Raw genomic sequence first — 20,905 nt, 5'->3', positions numbered from 1 at the left:
GTGTAATGCCCGCAGCAAAAAACAACTGCGTGAGAACGTATACTCGAATACTATGATATCGTCATTTTCTATATCGCACAGAGACAAACCTGCGATATATCGCGTATATTGCCCAGCCCTAAGTTAAAGTACCAATGATTGTCACACACACAGTAGAAGTGGTGAAATTTGTCCCCTGCATTTGACCCATCCCTTGTTCACCCCCAGGGAGCTGAGGGGAGCAGTGAGCTTGAGCGGTTGCCGCGGCCGGGAATCATTTGAAGTGATTTAACTAACCCCCAATTCCAACCCCTGATGCTGAGTGCCAAGCAGGGAGGGAATGGCTCCCATTTTTATAGTCTTTAATATGACTGGGCTGGGGTTTGAACTCACCGATCTCGGGACCCTTTAACCACAAGGCCACTGAGCAGGTTGATCAAAATCATAACAAAGGCTTGACATATCTCACTTTGCATGTATCCATTTTTATTTTTCCATCCATTTTCTACCGCTTATTCCCTTTCGGGGTCGCGGGGGGCGCTGGCGCCTATCTCAGCTACAATCGGGCGGAAGGCAGGGTACACCCTGGACAAGTCGCCACCTCATCGCAGGGCCAACACAGATAGACAGACAACATTCACACTCACATTCACACACTAGGGCCAATTTAGTGTTGCAAATCAACCTATCCCCAGGTGCATGTCTTTGGAAGTGGGAGGAAGCCGGAGTACCCGGAGGGAACCCACGCATTCACGGGGAGAACATGCAAACTCCACACAGAAAGATCCCGAGCCTGGATTTGAACCCAGGACGGCAGGAACTTCGTATTGTGAGGCAGATGCACTAACCCCTCTGCCACCGTGATGATGGCATGTAATGAGCTTTTATCATATATTAGTTTAACATTTGAAGTTGAAGTGCTGACTTGAATTAAATTTTTTTTGGGAGTGCCGTGTATTACCTGTAGATAGTATACGTTTGTAAGATATTGTACAAATCATCAGGGGGATGCATGTGCTTCCACTTGCGAACCCACCTTAGAGTCCAAAGCCTTTTTGATGCTGATCCTTCTCTGGATTCTTGCCTCTCCTCGCTCTATCTGGGCCATGATCTTCTCAATGTCCTGGAGCTCGTTGCAGCGCTCCCAGAACACAGCTGAGGAACACGCACAGTAATGAACAGATCACAGAAACGGATGTTTTACGAGTTAATAGGTCAGGGGTGGAGCATTACCAGAATACTCCATCACTTCCTCTGGAGTTTTGCCTTCCACCTCCCTGGCGATGTTCTCAATGTCATCTCGTCCCCACTTCTCGTTAGCTTTGATGAACTGGTTGAAGTCGCGTTTGTTCCAAATGGTAAATCCCTGCCATGGAGGATGAGGGGTAAAAAATAAAAAGTCAAGACACAATAAGGTGGTGTTGGTGTGTGGCTAAACAGGGTGAGAGCAGGATACCTGCTGCAGGAGGTTCTCCTTCTCCTCCAGCTCCTCCTCGCTCAGAGCTTCTGCTTCATCGATCTTGCCCTGCTCCTCCTTCTGGACCTGGGCTGAGTTGGGCATTTCAGGATTGCGGGGCACCTGAACAGACACGCCGACATTAACAAAACACTTCCCAACTTCAAGAGGACGTCCCCAGACGGCAGGGACACATTACCTTGTAGCCGATGGTCTTTCTATAGAAGAGGATTTCTTTCTCAAGGAGCTCAAAGAGACGCGGCGGGAAGAACTGGAAGTCTTGGACGTTTGGCTGCTTGGGTGGACGAGGAGCCTGGAGGGTGTAGACCAATCAAGGTTAAACACAATAAAAGGTAGGTTACTACCAGGTAGTCTGGTGATCTGTAGGCTCCTACCTTGGGGGCTTTGGGCTCACTGACTCGGAGGGCTTCCCTGAAGTAGGCGTCCACAGCGTAGTTTGCCTTCCTTTCTCTCTTGGGGGGCTCAATCCAGTTGGTAATGACCTGGAGGGAGGACGAGGAGCAGTAGCTTAAGGGGAATTTTTTCATATTGTAAGAATGATCTGTCAGAATATTTGTCCATCCATCCATCCTTTTTCTACCGCTTATTCCCTTTGGGGTAGCAGGGGGCGCTGGCGCCTATCTCAGCTACAATCAGGCGGAAGGCAGTGTACACCCTGGACAAGTCGCCATCTCATCGCAGGGCCAACACAGATAGACAGACAACATTCACACTCACATTCACACACTAGGGCCAATTTAGTGTTGCCAATCAACCTATCCCCAGGTGCATGTCTTTGGAGGTGGGAGGGGCCTAGCCCCAGGTGCATGTCTTTGGAGGTGGGAGGGGCCTATCCCCAGGTGCATGTCTTTGGACGTGGGAGGAAGCCGGACTACCCGGAGGGAACCCACGCAGTCACGGGGAGAACATGCAAACCAGAATAATTGTATCTAAGTTATCACAAAACTGTGTTTCAGTGAGTTCCCGGCGAGCAGACAAAAGCTGTCTTCTATCTTACCAATCAAAAGGCTTGTAAAACTCCACTGTGTATGATGGGAAGCGACATGAAGGTGTCCGTTTCTTTGCTGTATTGTAATCCACAGGAATATTTTATCTTGACATGAGATCTACAAAGCGGAGGGAAAGCAGGACCTGAACCCCCCCCCCCAGGCACCTTTTCTTTGAACTGTTTTGTAACCAAAGGCGACTTGTAACCTAAGGTGACGGCTGTCTATGACCCCCCTTCCTTTAGAAACAGCTGTTGCCATGTAATCAGGGGAAGTCGAAATAAAAGAGTGGTACAATCTTTCGTCAGCGTGGTGGGAGACTGTACAAAGAGTTGTAGCCATTGTAGACGTTTCTCCTCTGAGAGCCTTAATGCTTTTTAAGTTAATTTACATTTTAAGGAAGGTGCGTTATGCTTATTCAGCCAAAATGGAACTATTTACTTTATTTGCTTTCTTAGAATAATTATAAGGTACACTTTATTCGTCATTATTATATTTGTCTAAAAAATATGATGACGTAACTGTTTTAATTGCATATATAGCAGAAGGATCTGTGTGGTAAGAGGGTTTTGGACGCAAGGTGTTATGGGTAATGCCAGTCAGGTGCGGTGGAATTCAGCCACACAGTTTTTAGACCTCACTCTTACTTTTTCTAACGCGTTCTTACTGTAACAAACCTCACTTTATTTTGCCATTCATTTGTTCCTACATCATTATTGTTTTACGTTTTTGAAGGTTTAAGTTCACAAGTAAACTATACAAAACGAAGAGGAGCGTCTGGAGTTCTTGTTGTTGCCGCAGCAAGCGGAGCAGGAGAAAGTAGAGGAACGTCGAGCTAGGGCTTCTTAGGAATCTACATCCTCAATTGAGCTAAATTGAATTCTGTCTCAGTTTAATTCCTTGCTTCTTTGACTGTTTAATAGATGTCATCAGTGTGCGAACCTGACATGAACCATCCTATCTTACCTTCTTCTTCTCTCTGTAGTCTTCTCCCTCGAAGGTGTACACGCTGCTGTTCTCCGTGTCCATTGTGAAGTTCCTCAAAGAACTCTCTCCCAGGGAAGACAGCTTCTCCTTCATCTCCATCGTCTGGTGGGCAGTGAGCAGGCAGCGCCATTAAAAATGGCGCCTTGTTTGTTCACGGAATCATTGTGCGGCCCATGCAGACTCACCTTTCTCTCTCCCCTCTCCAGGATGGCGTCGATGTCGTCGTCCGTTATCTCGCTCTCCTTGGAGGCAAACACGTGCGTGGCGCCATGACGGATGATGGACAGCATCTCGTCTTTGCCCAGCTTGTTGGCGCTCGGATCCACAAGTCGGCCTGTCCAGATTTATACAACTTGAATGTGTGCTTCATCTGGAATAAAGCATGTAGTGCCCGACAGTAGGCCTGGACCGATAAGTAAATTCATGAAAGGATTAAGGATGATAACCTCAGGATGCTGTATTCATTCTCCAATTTCAAAAATAAACTGAAATCATACCTATTAACCACCTATCTCTAATGCCTCATGTGGGGTAGACTACTGTTGGGTTGTGCGTGGTCGAATGAATGAATGTATGTATGTATGTATGTATGTATGTATGTACAGTGGGGCAAAAAAGTATTTAGTCAGCCAGCGATTGTGCAAGTTCTCCCACTTAAAATGATGACAGAGGTCTGTAATTTTCATCATAGGTACACTCCAACTGTGAGGCACAGAATGTGAAAAAAACATCCAGGAATTCACATTGTAGGAATTTTAAAGAAATTATTTGTAAATTATGGAGGAAAATAAGTATTTGGTCAACCATTCAAAGCTCTCACTGATGGAAGGAGGTTTTGGCTCAAAATCTCACGATACATGGCCCCATTCATTCTTTCCTTAACACGGATCAATCGTCCTGTCCCCTTAGCAGAAAAACAGCCCCAAAGCATGATGTTTCCACCCCCATGCTTCACAGTAGGTGTAGTGTTCTTGGGATGCAACTCAGCATTCTTCTTCCTCCAAACACGACGAGTTGAGTTTATACCAAAAAGTTCTATTTTGGTTTCATCTGACCACATGACATTCTCCCAATCCTCTGCTGTATCATCAATGTATCCATTTTGGTATAAACTCAACTTGTCGTGTTTGGAGGAAGAAGAATGCTGAGTTGCATCCCAAGAACACCGTGGCTGCGGAATTGGAGAAAAAGAGTGTAAAATTTGCAAAACAAGTTAGCACTTAAATGTTCGCGTGCTAGCATGCAAAAGTTAACATGCTAACAATTGACAAAGGTCACATTCCAATTTAAACGACTTAAGGTTTATGGCTGCGGAATTAGAGACAAAAGTTCAATATTAGCTGGAAAACCTGCTATACTAGCATGCTAACGTTAAGAAGCTAGCACATGACTGGGTAAAAATAAATACCAAGTTAAAAAGTTCAAGTAGCAATGATTGTCACACACACACACTAGGTGTGGTGAAATTTGTCCTGTGCATTTTACCCATCCCCTTGTTTACCACCTGGGAGGTGAGGGGAGCAGTGAGCAGCAGCAGTGGCCGCACCCGGGAATCACTTTTGGTAATTTAACCCCCAATTCCAACCCTTGATGCCTCAGGGAGGTAATGGGTCCCAATTTTAGTCTTTGGCATGACTCGGCCGGGGATTGAACTCACGACCTACCTATCTGAGGGCGGACATGCTAACTCACAAGGCCACTGAGCAGGTATTGAATGCAGTATTTGTTTGTGGAGACATAGAAAGTAGCAAAAAAGCTAACATAAAAAAAGTTTGCTTGCTTACGTCCAAACATTGGACGTAAAACTTTGTAACCAGTGTGTGAACAAAATGAGACGTTAAGTACCGAGCTATGTGAATGTATGGGTTGAGCTACAAGAGGAGATAATTGTGTATTTTCGTACAAACCCTTTTTGTTAAAAGGGTATATACCCATTAAATTGGCCTATTTTTCTAATTATTCGTAAATAGCGTCGCAATGGTCACACAAATTGTTTTTGTTGTCTATCTGTGTTGGCCCTGTGATGAGGTGGCGAATTTTTCAGGGTGTACCCCGCCTGCTGCCCGAATACAGCTGAGATAGGCTCCAGCGACCCTAAAAGGGACAAGCGGTAGAAAATTGATGGATGGAAGATCAGGTCTCTACGCTGCTGACCTGTCTCCACTTGGGATGGTCTCCTGCTGGACCCACTATGGACTGGACTCTCACAATACTATGCTGTATCCACTATGGACTGGACTCTCACTATTATGTTAGATCCACTATGGACTGGACTCTCACTATTTTGTTAGATCCACTATGGACTGGACTCTCACTATTATGTTGGATCCACTATGGACTGGACCCTCACAATATTATTCTAGATCCACTATGGACTGGACTCTCACTGTTATGTTGGATCCACTATGGACTGGACTCTCACTATTATGTTGGATCCACTATGGACTGGACTCTCACTATTATGTTAGATCCATTATGGACGGGACTCTCACTATTATGTTAGATCCACTATGGACTGGACTCTCACTATTAAGTTAGATCCACTATGGACTGGACTCTCACAATATTATGCTGGATCCACTATGGACTGGACTCTCACTATTATGTTATATCCACTATGGACTGGACTCTCACAATATTATGCTGGATCCACTATGGACTCGATTCTCTCACTGTTATGTTAGATCCACTATGGACTGGACTCTCACTATTATGTAAGATCCACTATGGACTGGACTCACTGTTATGTAAGATCCACTATGGACTGGACTCACACTATTATGTTAGATCCACTATGGACTGGACTCTCACTATTATGTAAGATCCACTATGGACTGTACTCACACTATTATGTTAGATCCACTATGGACTGGAATATCTCACTATTATGTTAGATCCACTATGGACTGGACTCTCACTCTATTATGTTAGATCCACTATGGACTGGACTCTCACACTATTATGTTAGATCCACTATGGACTGGACTCTCACACTATTATGTTAGATCCACTATGGACTGGAGTCTCACACTATTATGTTAGATCCACTATGGACTGGACTCTCACACTATTATGTTAGATCCACTATGGACTGGACTCTCACACTATTATGTTAGATCCACTATGGACTGGACTCTCTCACTATTATGTTAGATCCACTATGGACTGGACTCTCACACTATTATGTTAGATCCACTATGGACTGGACTCTCACACTATTATGTTAGATCCACTATGGACTGGAGTCTCACACTATTATGTTAGATCCACTATGGACTGGACTCTCACAATATTATGCTAGATCCACTCGATGTCCATTGCATCGGTCGCCCAGGGGGGGTGTCCCCACATCTGAGATCCCCTCCAAGGTTTCTCATTGTCCCATTGGGTTGAGTTTTTCCTTGCCCCGATGTGGGATCTGAGGCGAGGATGTCGGTGTGGCTTGTGCAACCCTTTGAGACACTCGTGATTTAAGACTATATACGTAAACATTGATTGATTGATAAACAATGCTAACATTAACATTGTTTATCGGCAATAATATGTAGGACAAAATATCTTCCAACAACATGTGCCAGGGACCACCCACAGCCACTTAAAACATTGCCTGAAAAAGCAGTTTTTATTACCACCCAGTGCAAATCAAAGATTTCCTATAAAATGTAAAACATTATAGCCTGACAGGTACAGCGTAATATTGAAACCACTTTAAAAAATCTTCTATGAACCAGCAAGCAGTGTACCAACTCATAAATGGGTGGATAAATCACCCTTAGAGCTGATTCAGATTGTTTGCTCTCAGTATGGCGCTCACCTTGCTGGATGACGATGGAGTCCAAGCGCAGCTTCATCTCGGCCCTCTCCACGATCCTCTCCTCTACGGTGTTCTCCGTGATGAAGCGGAAGACGCGTACCTGCTTCAGCTGACCGATCCTGTGCGCTCGATCCTGTCAGGGAACAACAACAAATACGTCAGATGCAGCTCCTGAAGTCCCGTTTTTGAAGCAATTATGAGTGCGGACCATAGCCTGAAGGTCGACTTGGGGGTTCCAGTCTGAGTCGTAGAGGATGACGACATCGGCGGTGGCCAGATTGATACCGAGGCCGCCGGCTCTGGTGCTCAGCATGAAGATGAACTTACTGCTATTGGGCTCGTTGTACGCATTGATGGAGATCTGAAACATGTGACAAAAGGCTTTGTGTTATGATCACAACTCATTTTGGTTTTGCTTCTGTAAAGGCCTACCGAAAGCCACTACTACCCACCACGCAGTCTGATAGTTTATATATCAATGATGAAATATTAACATTGCAACACATGCCAATACCGCCGATTTAGTGTACTAAATTACAATTTTAAATTTCCCGCTGAGTTTTTTGTAGAAAACGTCACGGAATGATGACGCATAAGATGACGCGTGGGCGTGGCGTCTCGGGTTGTAGCGGACATATTAGCCCAGCACCACACACAGCTAAAAGTAGTCTCTTTTCATCGCATAATTACACAGTAATTTGGGAATCTGTGTTGCTGAATCTTTTGCAAGCTGTTCAATTAATAATGGAGACTATAAAGAGGAATGCTGTTGGTGGAAAGTGGCGGATTGCAGCTGCCTTTAGCAGCGAAACACAGCCGGTGTTTCTTTGTTGTGAAGCTCTAACACAGAGCGGTCAAGCGAACATGTTTCTCTACGTCAACCAGCAAGTTTTTGAATGGGAAATTTGTGATATTAAGTCGGCTCTTACCGGACACTTCAGTGGATTACGGGACCTCCTCCTGTAGCTGTCAAAAAGGCAGCTGTGATCTTGGCTTTAGAATCTCACTAAAATACTATTAACACAATAAGCAGATAATGGATTTTCCAGAATTATCCTAGTAAATGTGTCTAATTACATCTGAAACGCTCACACTGCTGCCGCCCGGAGCCGTCGCTTTTTTTTTTTTGTGCTTCACTCTAACTTTCCTCATCTACGAATCTTTCATCCTCGCTCAAATTAAATGGGAAATTGTCGCTTTCTCGGTCCGAATAGCTCTTGCTGCTTGAGGCTATGGTTGTAAACAATGTGAGGATGTGAGAAGCCCTACAACCCGTGATGTCACGCGCACATCGTCTGCTACTTCCGGTAAAGGCAAGGCTTTTTTACTAGCGACTAAAAATTGCAAACTTTATCGTCTATGTTCTCTACTAAATCCTTTCAGCAAAAATATGGCAATATCGCGAAATGATCAGGTATGACACATAGAATGGACCTGCTAACCCCGTTTAAATAAGAACATCTCATTTCAGTAGGCCTTTATCTGTGGACAGTACAATTATTTGGCACCTGTCTCTCCTCGTGTGGTGTCTGACCGTCTAGGCGACAGTAGCCGTAGTTCCTCCACATGCAGTAGTCCTCCAAGATGTCCAAAACCCTGGTCATCTGGCTGAAGATGAGCACGCGGGAGCCTGGAAGAAAAAAGTGGCGTAAATCAAAGTATTTTAAGATGTTTCCAAAACGCCAACACTTTATGTGCGATGGTTGAGCAAAATCTTCAATCGACACGGATTTATAAACACTAAGAATGGAAAATTGTAGAAAAACAAATGTCATGATTGGCCAAATAAATGCTTAAAGGCATTCCTGAAACCACGCAGTCTGATAGTTTATATAACAATGATGTAATATTAACATTGCAACACATGCCAATACGGCCGCTTTAGTTTACTAAATTGCAATTTTATATTTCTCGCAGTTTCCTGTTGAAAACGTTGCGGAATGATGATGCGTATGATGACGCGTGTTTGTGACGTTATTGGTTGGAGGGGACATTTTAGTCCAGCACCACACACAGCTAAAAGTCGTCTATTTTCATCGCATAATTACACAGTATTTTGGACTTCTGTGTTGCTGAATCTTTTGCAATTCGTTCCATTAGTCATGGAGAAGTCAAAGTAGAAAGGTGCAGGTGGGAAGCTTTTAGCCTTTAGCCACACAAACACACGGTGTTTCCTTGTTTAAAATTCCCAGAGGTGAAGCTTTACCATGGATCAGAGCGGTCAAGCGGACATGGATCCCGACTACATGTCGACCGGCAGGTTTCGGTGAGAAAATTGTGGAAATAAGTCGCCCCATACTGGAGATCAACTTAGCTTCTGTTGTGCTGCAGCTGCCGTGACTACCCTCTGAGACTGGCGTCAACACACCCGTGGACACACCCCTCCGGCTATCAGGTACTATTTAACTCACTAAAACACTAGCAAGACAATAGAAAGATAAGGGATTTCCCAGAATTATCCTAGTAAATGTGTCTAAAAACATCTGAATAGCTTCCAATGCAATTGCCTTTTTTTTTTTTTCTAGTTTGTCACTCTAAATTTCCTCATCCACGAATCTTTCATCCTCGCTCAAATTAATGGGGAAATTGTCGCTTTCCCGGTCCGAATCGCTCTTGCTGCTGGAGGCTCACATTATAAACAATGTTCAGATGTGAGGAGCTCCACAACTCGTGACGTCACGCGCACATCATCTGCTACTTCCGGTACAGGCAAGGCTTTTTTATTGGCGACCAAAAGTTGCGAACTTTATCGTCGATGTTCTCTAATAAATCCTTTCAGCCAAAATATGGCAATATGGCGAAAGGATCAAGTATGACACATAGAATGGACCTGCTTACCCCGTTTGAATAAAAAAATATAATTTCAGTAGGCCTTTAAAACACTATTTCAGAGCAGAAAAGAGTGAATGTTCTTAGCATTAAAAACGTTCATTTCATCTTCATTTCTTTTAATTCCCTTCAAGAAAATGCATATACTGTATTTTTCGGATTATAAATCTCTCCGGAGTATATATACGTCGCACCGGCCGAAAGTGCATAATAAAGAATGAAAAAAAAACATATATAAGTCGCACTGGAGTATAAGTCGCATTTTTGGGGGAAATTTATTTGATAAAACCCAACACACAGAATAGACATTTGAAAGGCAATTTAAAATAAATAAAGAATAGTGAACAACAGGCTGAATAAGTGTAGGTTATATGAGGCATAAATAAGCAACTGCTATGTTAACCTAACATATTATGGTAAGAGTCATTCAAATAACTATAACATATAGAACATGCTATACCTTTACCAAACTATCTCTCACTCCTAATCCATAAATCCCATGAAATCTTCTTCCTGGATGTGGCTTCTAAACAACTCTGCCAACTCCAAAGGTATGCGCCGCTTCCTCTTGTCCTTTTCTGCTGCATATTTCACTATGTCCAGCTTGTAATCTGCACTACATGATTTCCTTTTCGGTGCCATTTTTGTTCAGCCCTTCTCACTTTTTATAAGTTACCGCCAACGTTGAAATGATCAATTTTAATAGCTACGGCAGTAGCATATAACAGGCGTGCCCAAACTTTTTCTGCAGGCGAGCTACTTTTCAATTGACCGAGTCAAAGGAATCTACCTCATTCATATATATAATTTATATTTAATTATTTATGAAAGAGACATTTAATGATAACATAAACATGTTTAACACATATAGATTTATTTTGTTTCATGAAGACAAGAATGTAAATTGGTGTATTACCTGATTCTGATGACTTGCATTGTTTGTAATCAGACAGTAGTGATGATAACGTCCACATTTTTGAATGGAGGAGAAAAAAGTCCTCCTCTCTGTCCAATACCACATGAAAGTGGTTAGTTTTTGGCGTCTTATTTGTCCAGCTTCCATACTCGTTTTAATACATTTTGCAAGAAATACATTGACGGCCAACTCCGTAACTTGCTAATTTGTGCATGCTAGCTTTCTGAGACTCCTATTTTGTTAGCGCAGGCAGGATGAAGCAGGACTTTTATTGTGAAGACAGCAACTGTGCAGTCTGTCTTTAGGGTTTTGACAGCACGTAAGGCGCCAGAGTATTTCTCGCCCTCCTCTCGGTCATGTTTTGGCAGCAGCCAGCGTCATCGCAGAAGCCGTGCTGTGAATGTCAATCAAGTGACTAAAGTGACGTCGTAGTAAAGATTGATGATCACAAATTTTTAGGTTTATTTTTTTAATGCTTGGTTTGCGATCGACTGACACACCCTCCACAATCGACCGGTAGCTCGCGATCGACATAATGGGCATCCCTGGCATATAGCATCCCGTGACCCACAATGCACTTCTGCCATTACCCCCCCCCCCCCCACCCCCCGCCGAATTCTTATTGGTTGACGTGTATGTGACGATTGCTGACGTGTGTGTGACGATTGCTGACATTTTCTTCGTCTCTTCCGCGAATTAGATAAATAATATTATTTGATATTTTACGGTAATGTGTTAATAATTTCACACATAAGTCGCTCCGGAGTATATGTCGCACCCCCGGCCAAACTATGAAAAAAACTGATTTATAATCCGAAAAATACAGTACACAAGCCACGTACAGTTGACACTTTCATTGTTTTCTGTTTCTTATACATTTCCATGATCAGAAAAGAGCAGATGGAAGAATAATATTCTAATATTTATCTGACCCCCTTTTAACACAAATTATTTTAAATGACTTTATCACTGTTCCCTCCACCAACACCCGAACTCCAACATACTTTTTAATTTTCGTTTAAGCATTTTCACAATGACACGTCCAATTAAAATCAAAAATCACTTTGATATAATTCCAGTTGTCTCTTTTTGTAACCCTTGTTAAATTAAAAAATATTATTGCAACTTTTTAAGTCCTTCTGTAAAGAATTCCATGCTTTCCCACCAGCAACAGACAAGCACATTTGTTTTAAATTTGTTCGCACTCGCCTTCTGTGCTTCTCATCTTCAGACGTAAAAATAAGTAACTTTTGTAAGTCCTTCGGAAGAATTTTATTTCTAGCTTTGAACATCACTAAAGTATGCAATTCTACAATGTCTTTTAGTTTCAATAATCCTGCCCTAATTGATTGATTGAAACTTGTATTAGTAGATTGCACAGTACAGTACATATTCCGTACAATTGACCACTAAATGGTAACACCCCAATAAGTTTTTCAACTTGTTTAAGTCAGAGTCCACGTAAATCAGTTCATGGTAGAGATATATAAGAGTGGAATGAAGAGTACGAATGAAGAGTGGATTTGTGTGGGCTCTGTATCCTACTTTAAAAATAATACGAATTTCTCTTTTCTGTGAAAGAAATAAAGGCATAATGTTGCTGTGATATGTTTTTCCCCATATTTCTGCAAAATAATTGAAAAAGGTAGGATAATTGAGCAATATAACATTTTCATTGTGTTATACGGAAAATTGTATTTAACCTTGTTCAAAATAAATGAGCTTTTGGATACCTTATTTTTCACATGCAATATATGAGCTTTTTAAGTCAACTTTTCATCTAAGATGACCCCAAGAAATCTGATTTCGGACACCTACTCAATTTTCACATTATTTATGGATAAACTAACTATCTTTCTTTTATTACTGAATACCAATTTAGTCTTTTTAAACTTTAAATTACAACGGCAGCCCAATTTAGGAGTATTTAGAGATATTAGCTGTCCCTTAGCTTCTTGTTACGCTTCAAGCTGCGAACTTAAATTTCAGTTACGAGCATCCCGGCCGCTACTTTGCATAGTGAATGTCAGAATAAAGCTCCTCGATCCAACCAAAATATCCAGTCTTCCTCTCCAGCAATAGCTTATAGCTGGAGATCGACATCACTTTAGATAATTTGGCCAATTTTACGCCGGAAAATGGTTAATATAGGCCAAAAATGCGTGGAATATGCTTACAGAAAATCTGTGATAGAGTGCAAACTTCAAAAACACAATATGGCGACTGTATAAAATAAAGAAAAACATGCTTGATTAAAATGTATTTAAACTAATTCTCGTCACTGAAAATGTCACACTTTTCAACACTAACAAGATAAAGTAACTCCGACTACTGTTTTTCTTGGAAACTTAAGAAATCTGGCGAGCAACCAATGAAATGCTACATCAATTGTCAGAAGAACACATTGGGAAGCTCAGTCCATTGATTCAAACCAATCATTGTTGTTTATTCTGCATTGTAACAATAAACTTTGTTCAGTGAGCAAAATATATGTGCCTAACTCAATTGCGCCCTCTGCTGGTTGTGACCATGAAGTGAAACCGAGTTTTCTGAAACTCTTTGTCAGCTGAGCATAAGGTTCCTCTCAAAAGTTAGAAATTATAGGTCCTGCAGGCCAGAGGAAGACACTTCTACCACAATTCAAATATTTTAAAGCAACAAAATCCACGAAAAACCTGGGCGGGATTTTTGACTGCGCGCTAACTTTTATCCCACATACCAAAAATATTACAGAAATATTTTTTGACCTTCTAAGAACATAGCCAGAGTTTGCCCATTCTCTGTCAGGCCAACACGAAGCTGCTAATGCATGTTTTTATTTCTTGTCGTTTGGACTATGAAGCACATTACACCAGACTCGAGCTGACCAATTTAAGTCTATGAGCATGAACTGATCAAGCCTACTTGGATGAAAGGCAACAGTCCAGTTGCTATGGATTGAATGCCCTGATATTACAATGACCTGGATGAATGACAATATCAATAAACATTACACCAGTCTTAAAGTCGATGCATTGGTTCCCCTGGTCATTTCATTGGTTGATTTAAAAAAAAACCTGTTTTATTAGTTTTTAAATGTCTTAATGGCCTTGCGCCTTATCTCTTCGACCTGCTTTTACCACATCAACCCTCGCGGATCCTGAGGTCCTCTGGCAACAAAACTTTTATCATTACAAACTACCAAAACACAGACTCACAGTGGGGTGGCATTAAGCCACTATGGCCCCCGCCCAAGAACTGCACAGACTGTTTTGTTTTTGTTTTTTAAGTTTAAAGACATACCTTTTTATCCAGGCTGTTCACTGATCATGCTAAACTCTTAAATGTTTTATTCTATTATTTTTTTATATTTATTATTATTGTGTTTATTTATCTATTACTACTACAATTATTCTCTCAATGCTGTGTTTTTTTGCAACCGTTTACCCCAGAGTCATATAACTTGGTATGTGACATTTGTTAACTGATAGCATTCAAACTATAGCATGCTAGCAAGCTAACTTAAGCATGCCAACATCTAATTTAATCTAATTCTACACTTTTTTCTCAATTTCCGCAGCGATACACCTTACAGCTGTGTTACTTGAAATGTGAGACATGCTAACTGTTAGCATACTATCGTTAGCACCATGCTAAGTGTAAGCATTATAATCCTCAAACTTTTTATTGCAGACTCCAACGTCCAAATAGAATAAAAAATTCACATAGAGTACATAAAATAAACAAAACAAAGTGTAAAAGGCATTAGCAAATAATATTAAAAACAGAGCTTGGTCATATTCAGTAAAAGGCATTTAACATAAATACAAGCAGCAAAAAATATATATATATATCTTCTTTCTTTGGCAGCTTGGTCACAGATGACCATGCTAATTTACACTCTTGGGTCAGACATTTATTTCGATATGATGTTTAATTTTTTATTTTATGTATTTATTTTAATTTTGAAATGGTACTTTAGTTATTATTAATAGTTTATTGTTTTTATTTAAATAGTTTTGTCATCCTATTTTAGTCAATTATTAGTAATATATTTTCAGTTATAACGAGCGTTGTAATTATACGTAAAATGCAATAATTAATTATAATTTTCACATTTTAACTTGTTTCGTTGATATGGTACATTCATGTTTGTTGACAACGCCTAGCATGGCTGTACTTGAGTGTATATATGTATGTATACAATTTAAGAATGTGTCTACACTCAGTGGCCTAGTGGTTAGAGTGTCCGCCCTGAGATGGGTAGGTTGTGAGTTCAAACACATATTCATATGTACAAGTCATACCAAAGACTATAAAAAATGGGACCTATTACCTCTCTGAATGGCATTCAACATCAAGGGTTGGAATTCGGGGTTAAATCACCATCCCGGACACGGGTCTATCTGCTGCCCACTGCTGCCCTCACGCCCCAGGGGATGATCAAGGGTGATGAGTCAAATGCAGATAATAATTTCACCACACCTAGTGTGTGTGTGTGACAGTCATTGGTACTTTAACTTTAACATATTCTATAAAAGGCAGAGATACCAGTGTTACCATATATATATATATATATGTAGGTGTGGGGAAAAAAATCACAAGACTACTTCATCTCTACAGATCTGTTTCATGAGGGGTTCCCTCAATCATCAGGAGATTTTCTCCTGATGTTTGAGGGAACCCCTCATGAAACAGATCTGTAGAGATGAAGTAGTCTTGTGATTTTTTTCCCCACACCTACATATTGCGCTCTACCACGTTATCGAGCACTATTCTCCGGATAATCCATATATATATATATATATATATATATATATATATATATATATACGATTGGCACCTAACAGAACCACACCTAGGATTGGTTATCAGTAAAATAGGATCATTCTCGGACCCCTGCAGTCTACATATAAACTTTAACATCAGTATTCTCAGGGTGGCATGGAAGGTGTTTATCCCTAAATCACAAAAAAGCTTGCTAGCACTACTACTATGTTACTACTTAATATGCATGTTTTAGGCTAGCTCTATAAATAATTTTGTACGGTTTACACCTAAAACTCATGGATTCAGACACTCGGCACCATCTTCAAAGTACGACGGCTTCCGAGGACCCCTGGCCAGAGGTCCAGGGCAGTGAGAGCAGGCCCATCAACATATCTGCGGGAATTTTATAATCACCTTATTTCCTTGAATTGCCGCCGGGGCGCTAATTAACTTAAAACCTCTTCTCACTCATGCCCTTATCGAAGGCATGCGGTAAATGTAAGCATGCGCTAATTAATTTAAAACCTCTTCTCACTCATGCGCTTATCGAAGGCATGCGGTAAATGTAAGCATGCGCTAATTAATATAAAACCTCTTCTCACTCCTGCGCTTACCAAAGGCATGCAGTAAAAGTAAGCATGCGCTAATTATTTTAAAACCTCTTCTCACTCCGGCACTCACCAAAGGCATGCAGTAAAAAATTGAGTGTGATGTAAGCTTGGACCTTAAATCCTCCTGAATAGCTCTTAATCTTCTTCCCTTTATAAGATTTCAAATTACCGGTATTGAAATCAGCCTCCTCCATTTTGAAAATGATGACAGGGGAAGTGTCACTCGTGACGTCACCAGTTTGATCAGGCGGTAACACTAAACATGCGCTAATTATTTTGCGGAGCGAGTTTGACCCGGCAGTAATTCAAGGCAGGCGCGTACTTTATGCCTGGCAGAAATTCAAGGAAATACGGTAAGTTATTAATGTTTTATTTATGTTTTATTTTTACGTGTATTTCAAAATGTTTTATACTATCTTTTTAGATGACGTTAATTTTAGTTATTGTTGTTTTTTTCCCTCAACCCTCAGTGCCATGCTTTATTTTGCTATTGTCAATAGTGCTGCGTGTGCGTTTTCTTCTCTTCTTTGTTTTTAGGGTGTAAAGCACTTTGTGTTACCAGTTGCCTGTGTATGAAAAGTGCTACATAAATAAAGATCGATTGATAAGGTGTACTAATGTAATGTAACGTACCGTATTTTTCGGACTATAAGTCGCAGTTTTTTTTCATAGTTTGGCCGGGGGTGCGACTTATACTCAGGAGTGACTTATGTGTGAAATTATTAGCACAGTACCGTAAAATATCAAATAATATTATTTATCTCATTGACGTAAGAGACTAGACGTATAAGATTTCATGGAATTTATGGATTAGGAGTGAGAGATAGCTTGGTAAAGGTATAGCATGTTCTATATGTTATAGTTATTTGAATGACTCTTACCATAATATGTTAGGTTAACATAGCAGTTGCTTATTTATGCCTCATATAACCTACACTTATTCAGCCTGTTGTTCACTATTCTTTATTTATTTTAAATTGCCTTTCAAATGTCTATTCTTGGTGTTGGGTTTTATCTAATAAATTTCCCCCAAAAATGCGACTTATACTCCAGTGCGACTTATATATGTTTTTTTCCTTCTTTGTTGTGCATTTTCGGCAGGTGCGACTTATACTCCGGAGCGACTTATACTCCGAAAAATACGGTGCTGCCAGAGACTTACCCTGCTCCTTCATCTTGGGCAACAGCTTGTCCAGCACCACCATCTTGCCGCTGTTGACCACCAGGTGGAGGTCTGTGGTGTAGGGCGGGCCGGGCTCGGCGCCGTCGAACAGGTAAGGGTGGTTGCAGCACTTCCTCAGCTGCATGAGAACGTTGAGCAGACGCATCTTGTCCATCTTGCCGGCTGAGTTCAGGATGTCGATGTCCTTCATGAGGATCTTTGTGTACCTGACAGGGGACGTGATGATGATCAGCCAACAGGAAAATATGTCTGACAGTGCTACAATCTTGTCCAGTTAAACATGCTTACCATTCTCTCTGCATTTTACTGAGGCCCACGTACATCTTGATCTCCTTTTTCGGTAGGAGTGTCTTCTCTACATCGGCTTTGATACGCCGGAGCAAGAAAGGGCGCAGCACCTATTAGCGCAAAAAAAAGCGATGACAATGAGGCTACAATGTGAGCATTTGTGCTATTGTTGCATATTTCTAACATACGGTGTGAAGACGTTCCACCAGCTTCTGATCACCCAAGCAGTTGTTGGTGTCAAACCAGGAATCAAAGTCCTAAAAAGCAACATTGGCAAACATTGTCAGCATGATTAAGTTATCAGACGAGTGGTTTTCCGAGACTCACCTCTGATGAGTTGAAGACATCAGGGAGCAGGAAGTTGAGCAGAGCCCACAATTCGTGGAGGTTGTTCTGCAGAGGCGTTCCGGTCAGCAGAAGGCGATTTGTGGTCTTGAACTCTCGCACGATCTCGGACAACTGTGTGGAAACATTGGATTTGTGGGGATTTCTTATAAAGACAGTTGAATCTCTGCATGGTTTGGGGATTGGGGCTTCTTCTTCACCTTTGACTTCTCGTTCTTGATCCTGTGAGCTTCGTCAATGACCAGGTATCTCCAGTTGAACTTCTTGAACACTGCCTTCTCGATGATGAGCATCTCATAAGAGGTCACGCACACGTCCCATTCGCCCGGCAGCAGCACGTCTCTGATGAGGGCCGTCTGAAACGAATCATCGTTTGATTGACTTGAGTATTAGGATCACAATGAAGACAAGAGTATAGTACGGGGGTCGGCAACCCAAAATGTTGAAAGAGCCATATTGAACCAAAAATACAAAAACAAATCAGTTTGGAGCCGCAAAAAATTAAAATCCGTATTACATACAGATAGTGTGTCGTGAGATATAAATTCAATTAAGAGGACTTAAAGGAAACTAAATGAGCTCAAATATACCCACAAATGAGGCATAATGATGCAATGTGTACATATAGCTAGCCTAAACAGCATGTTAGCATCGATTAGCTTGCAGTCATCCATCCATCCATTTCCTACCGCTTGTCCCTTTGCAGTCATGCAGTGACCAAATATGTCTGATTGGCACTCCACAACAAAACTCACCTTTGTGCATTCATGCACAACGTTAAAAGTTTGGTGGACAAAATGAGACAGAAAAAGAAGTGCCATAAAACATGTCTTAGAAAGTCGGAGAAAGTTATACAAGTTGTAAACAAACCACGGTGAGTTCAAAGACCGCCAAAATGAGTAGTACAAAACAGCGCTCGCCAAATACTCGAATCAGTGACGCGTGTTTAATGTAAACAGTGCGCTTTATAACAATTAGGGAGGTTTGTGTCATGTTTGTCCTCCAACAGAAATCATATTAACACAAAAAATGTTTTCCATTTTTCAAACATTTTTGTTAACGCTCCAGAGAGCCACTAGGGCGGCGCTAAAGCGGCTCTACAGCCGCGGGTTGCCGACCCCCGGTATAGTATATTATAAGAATAAACAAGGAACTATGAGAATAAAGTGAGGGGAATTGTAAGAGAATTGGGTCATAATACGGAAGTCAAGACATAAAGATGTCATATCATGGATACTTTAACCAAAGCGATCAGTTATTATCAAGGAAATGTTGAATGTGCTCATGAAAAGAAAAAATACAGTTAATCCTTGTTTATCGCTGTTAATTGGTTTTGTACCTAAAATTATTAATTCATCCATTTTCTACCGCTTATCTCTTTCGGTGTCGCTGGAGCTTATCCCAGCTGCATTCGGGCGGAAGGTGGGGTTCACCCTGGACAAGTCGCTACCTTATCACAGGACCAACACAGATAGACAGACAACATTCACACTCACATTCACACACTAGAGCCAATTAAGTGTTGCCAATAAACCTATCCCCAGGTGCATGTTTTTGGAGGTGGAAGGAAGCCGGAGTACCCGTAGGCAACCCACACAGTCGTGGGGAGAACATGTAAACTCCACACAGAAAGATACAGAGTGCAGGATGGAACCCAGGACATTCGTATTGTGAGGCAGACGTACTAACCCCTCTTTCACCGTGCTGCCCACTTAAAATTATTTTCCGCAATATATTAATAAAAAAAGGTCAATGTTTCCCCTACTTTAAATTGATCGTGGCAGCCCGCCAATGCAAAATAAAAGCTGCAACATCTTAAAAATAAGGGGTTTTGCACAAAAACTAATTTTAAGAATGCAGTCTATGAATGGATGTTTATAGCCTAATATTTGCAAACTATTGACTAATGATGCACCAAAAATTAATCTGCCAAAAAAACTTTTCAAAAACAAAACGGCACTGCTGAAACAAGATCCTGTGATGACGCAGGCAAGATGCAAGATGGACGTATTTTAATACATCTGAGATTTACCCGAGGAAAGCAATTTACAAAATGTAGATATATGCCAATATTAAGAGGCCTATCGCATCTTTCAAGGAGACAAAATGCAGTTGGAACAGCAGCGCAAAGCAAGTGCGGCGTCAGGCTCGCTGCTGCTCATCGCGGACATCGAGTGACGGCAAAGTCTCTAATAACACCAGAAAAAGATTATAGATGCTGGTGGGTTTTAATAAAGAAAATGTTACTAAAAATGATTGGAGAAGTCTCAAGAAAGATTCTCAACAAAGTACAACTGACAAATACAGGAAAACGGTATAACAAAAGAATATATGGCAACTATAATCCATCCATCCATCCATTTTTTACTGCTTATTCCCTTTGGGGTCGTGGGGGGCGTTGGTGCCTATCTCAGCTACAATCAGTCAGAAGGCGGGGTACATCCTGGACAAGTCGCCACTTCATCGCAGGGCCAACACAGATAGACAGACAACATTCACACACTAGGGACCGTTGTGTTTAAAATCAACCTATCCCCAGGTGCATGTCTTTGGAGGTGGGAGGAAGCCGGAGTACCCGGAGGGAACCCAGGCAGTCACGGGGAGGACATTCAAACTCCACACAGAAAGATCCCATTGAACCCAAGACTACTCAGGACCTTCCTATTGTGAGGCAGACGCACTAACCCCTCTTCTACCGTAACTATAATTAATAACAAAAAATGTTTGTGTATGTATTTGAA

At 41.4% G+C, this 20,905-nt stretch overlaps 1 protein-coding gene across 1 annotated transcript in view; it reads right to left on the bottom strand.

Moving 5' to 3' along the window:
* Window positions 1-20,905, bottom strand: part of smarca5 (SWI/SNF related, matrix associated, actin dependent regulator of chromatin, subfamily a, member 5) — a 37,776-nt gene that overhangs the window by 9,716 nt on the left and 7,155 nt on the right. Inside the window, exons 7-21 of the mRNA XM_061881184.1 lie at window positions 18,365-18,520; window positions 18,147-18,278; window positions 18,008-18,076; window positions 17,820-17,929; window positions 17,511-17,737; window positions 8,752-8,873; window positions 7,452-7,604; window positions 7,244-7,376; window positions 3,615-3,763; window positions 3,409-3,531; window positions 1,831-1,938; window positions 1,635-1,748; window positions 1,436-1,558; window positions 1,213-1,345; window positions 1,016-1,134 (exon numbers count right to left, since the gene is read on the bottom strand). Coding sequence (XP_061737168.1) covers window positions 1,016-1,134; window positions 1,213-1,345; window positions 1,436-1,558; window positions 1,635-1,748; window positions 1,831-1,938; window positions 3,409-3,531; window positions 3,615-3,763; window positions 7,244-7,376; window positions 7,452-7,604; window positions 8,752-8,873; window positions 17,511-17,737; window positions 17,820-17,929; window positions 18,008-18,076; window positions 18,147-18,278; window positions 18,365-18,520 — 1,971 coding nt within the window. The remainder of the gene's footprint in view (window positions 1-1,015; window positions 1,135-1,212; window positions 1,346-1,435; window positions 1,559-1,634; window positions 1,749-1,830; window positions 1,939-3,408; window positions 3,532-3,614; window positions 3,764-7,243; window positions 7,377-7,451; window positions 7,605-8,751; window positions 8,874-17,510; window positions 17,738-17,819; window positions 17,930-18,007; window positions 18,077-18,146; window positions 18,279-18,364; window positions 18,521-20,905) is intronic.

The sequence above is a fragment of the Nerophis ophidion genome, linkage group LG20 (genome assembly GCF_033978795.1).
Source record: "Nerophis ophidion isolate RoL-2023_Sa linkage group LG20, RoL_Noph_v1.0, whole genome shotgun sequence".
In the NCBI taxonomy this organism is placed as follows: domain Eukaryota; kingdom Metazoa; phylum Chordata; class Actinopteri; order Syngnathiformes; family Syngnathidae; genus Nerophis; species Nerophis ophidion.
Note: the sequence above shows the minus strand (reverse complement) of the source record. Positions and strands in the feature narration are given on the sequence as shown.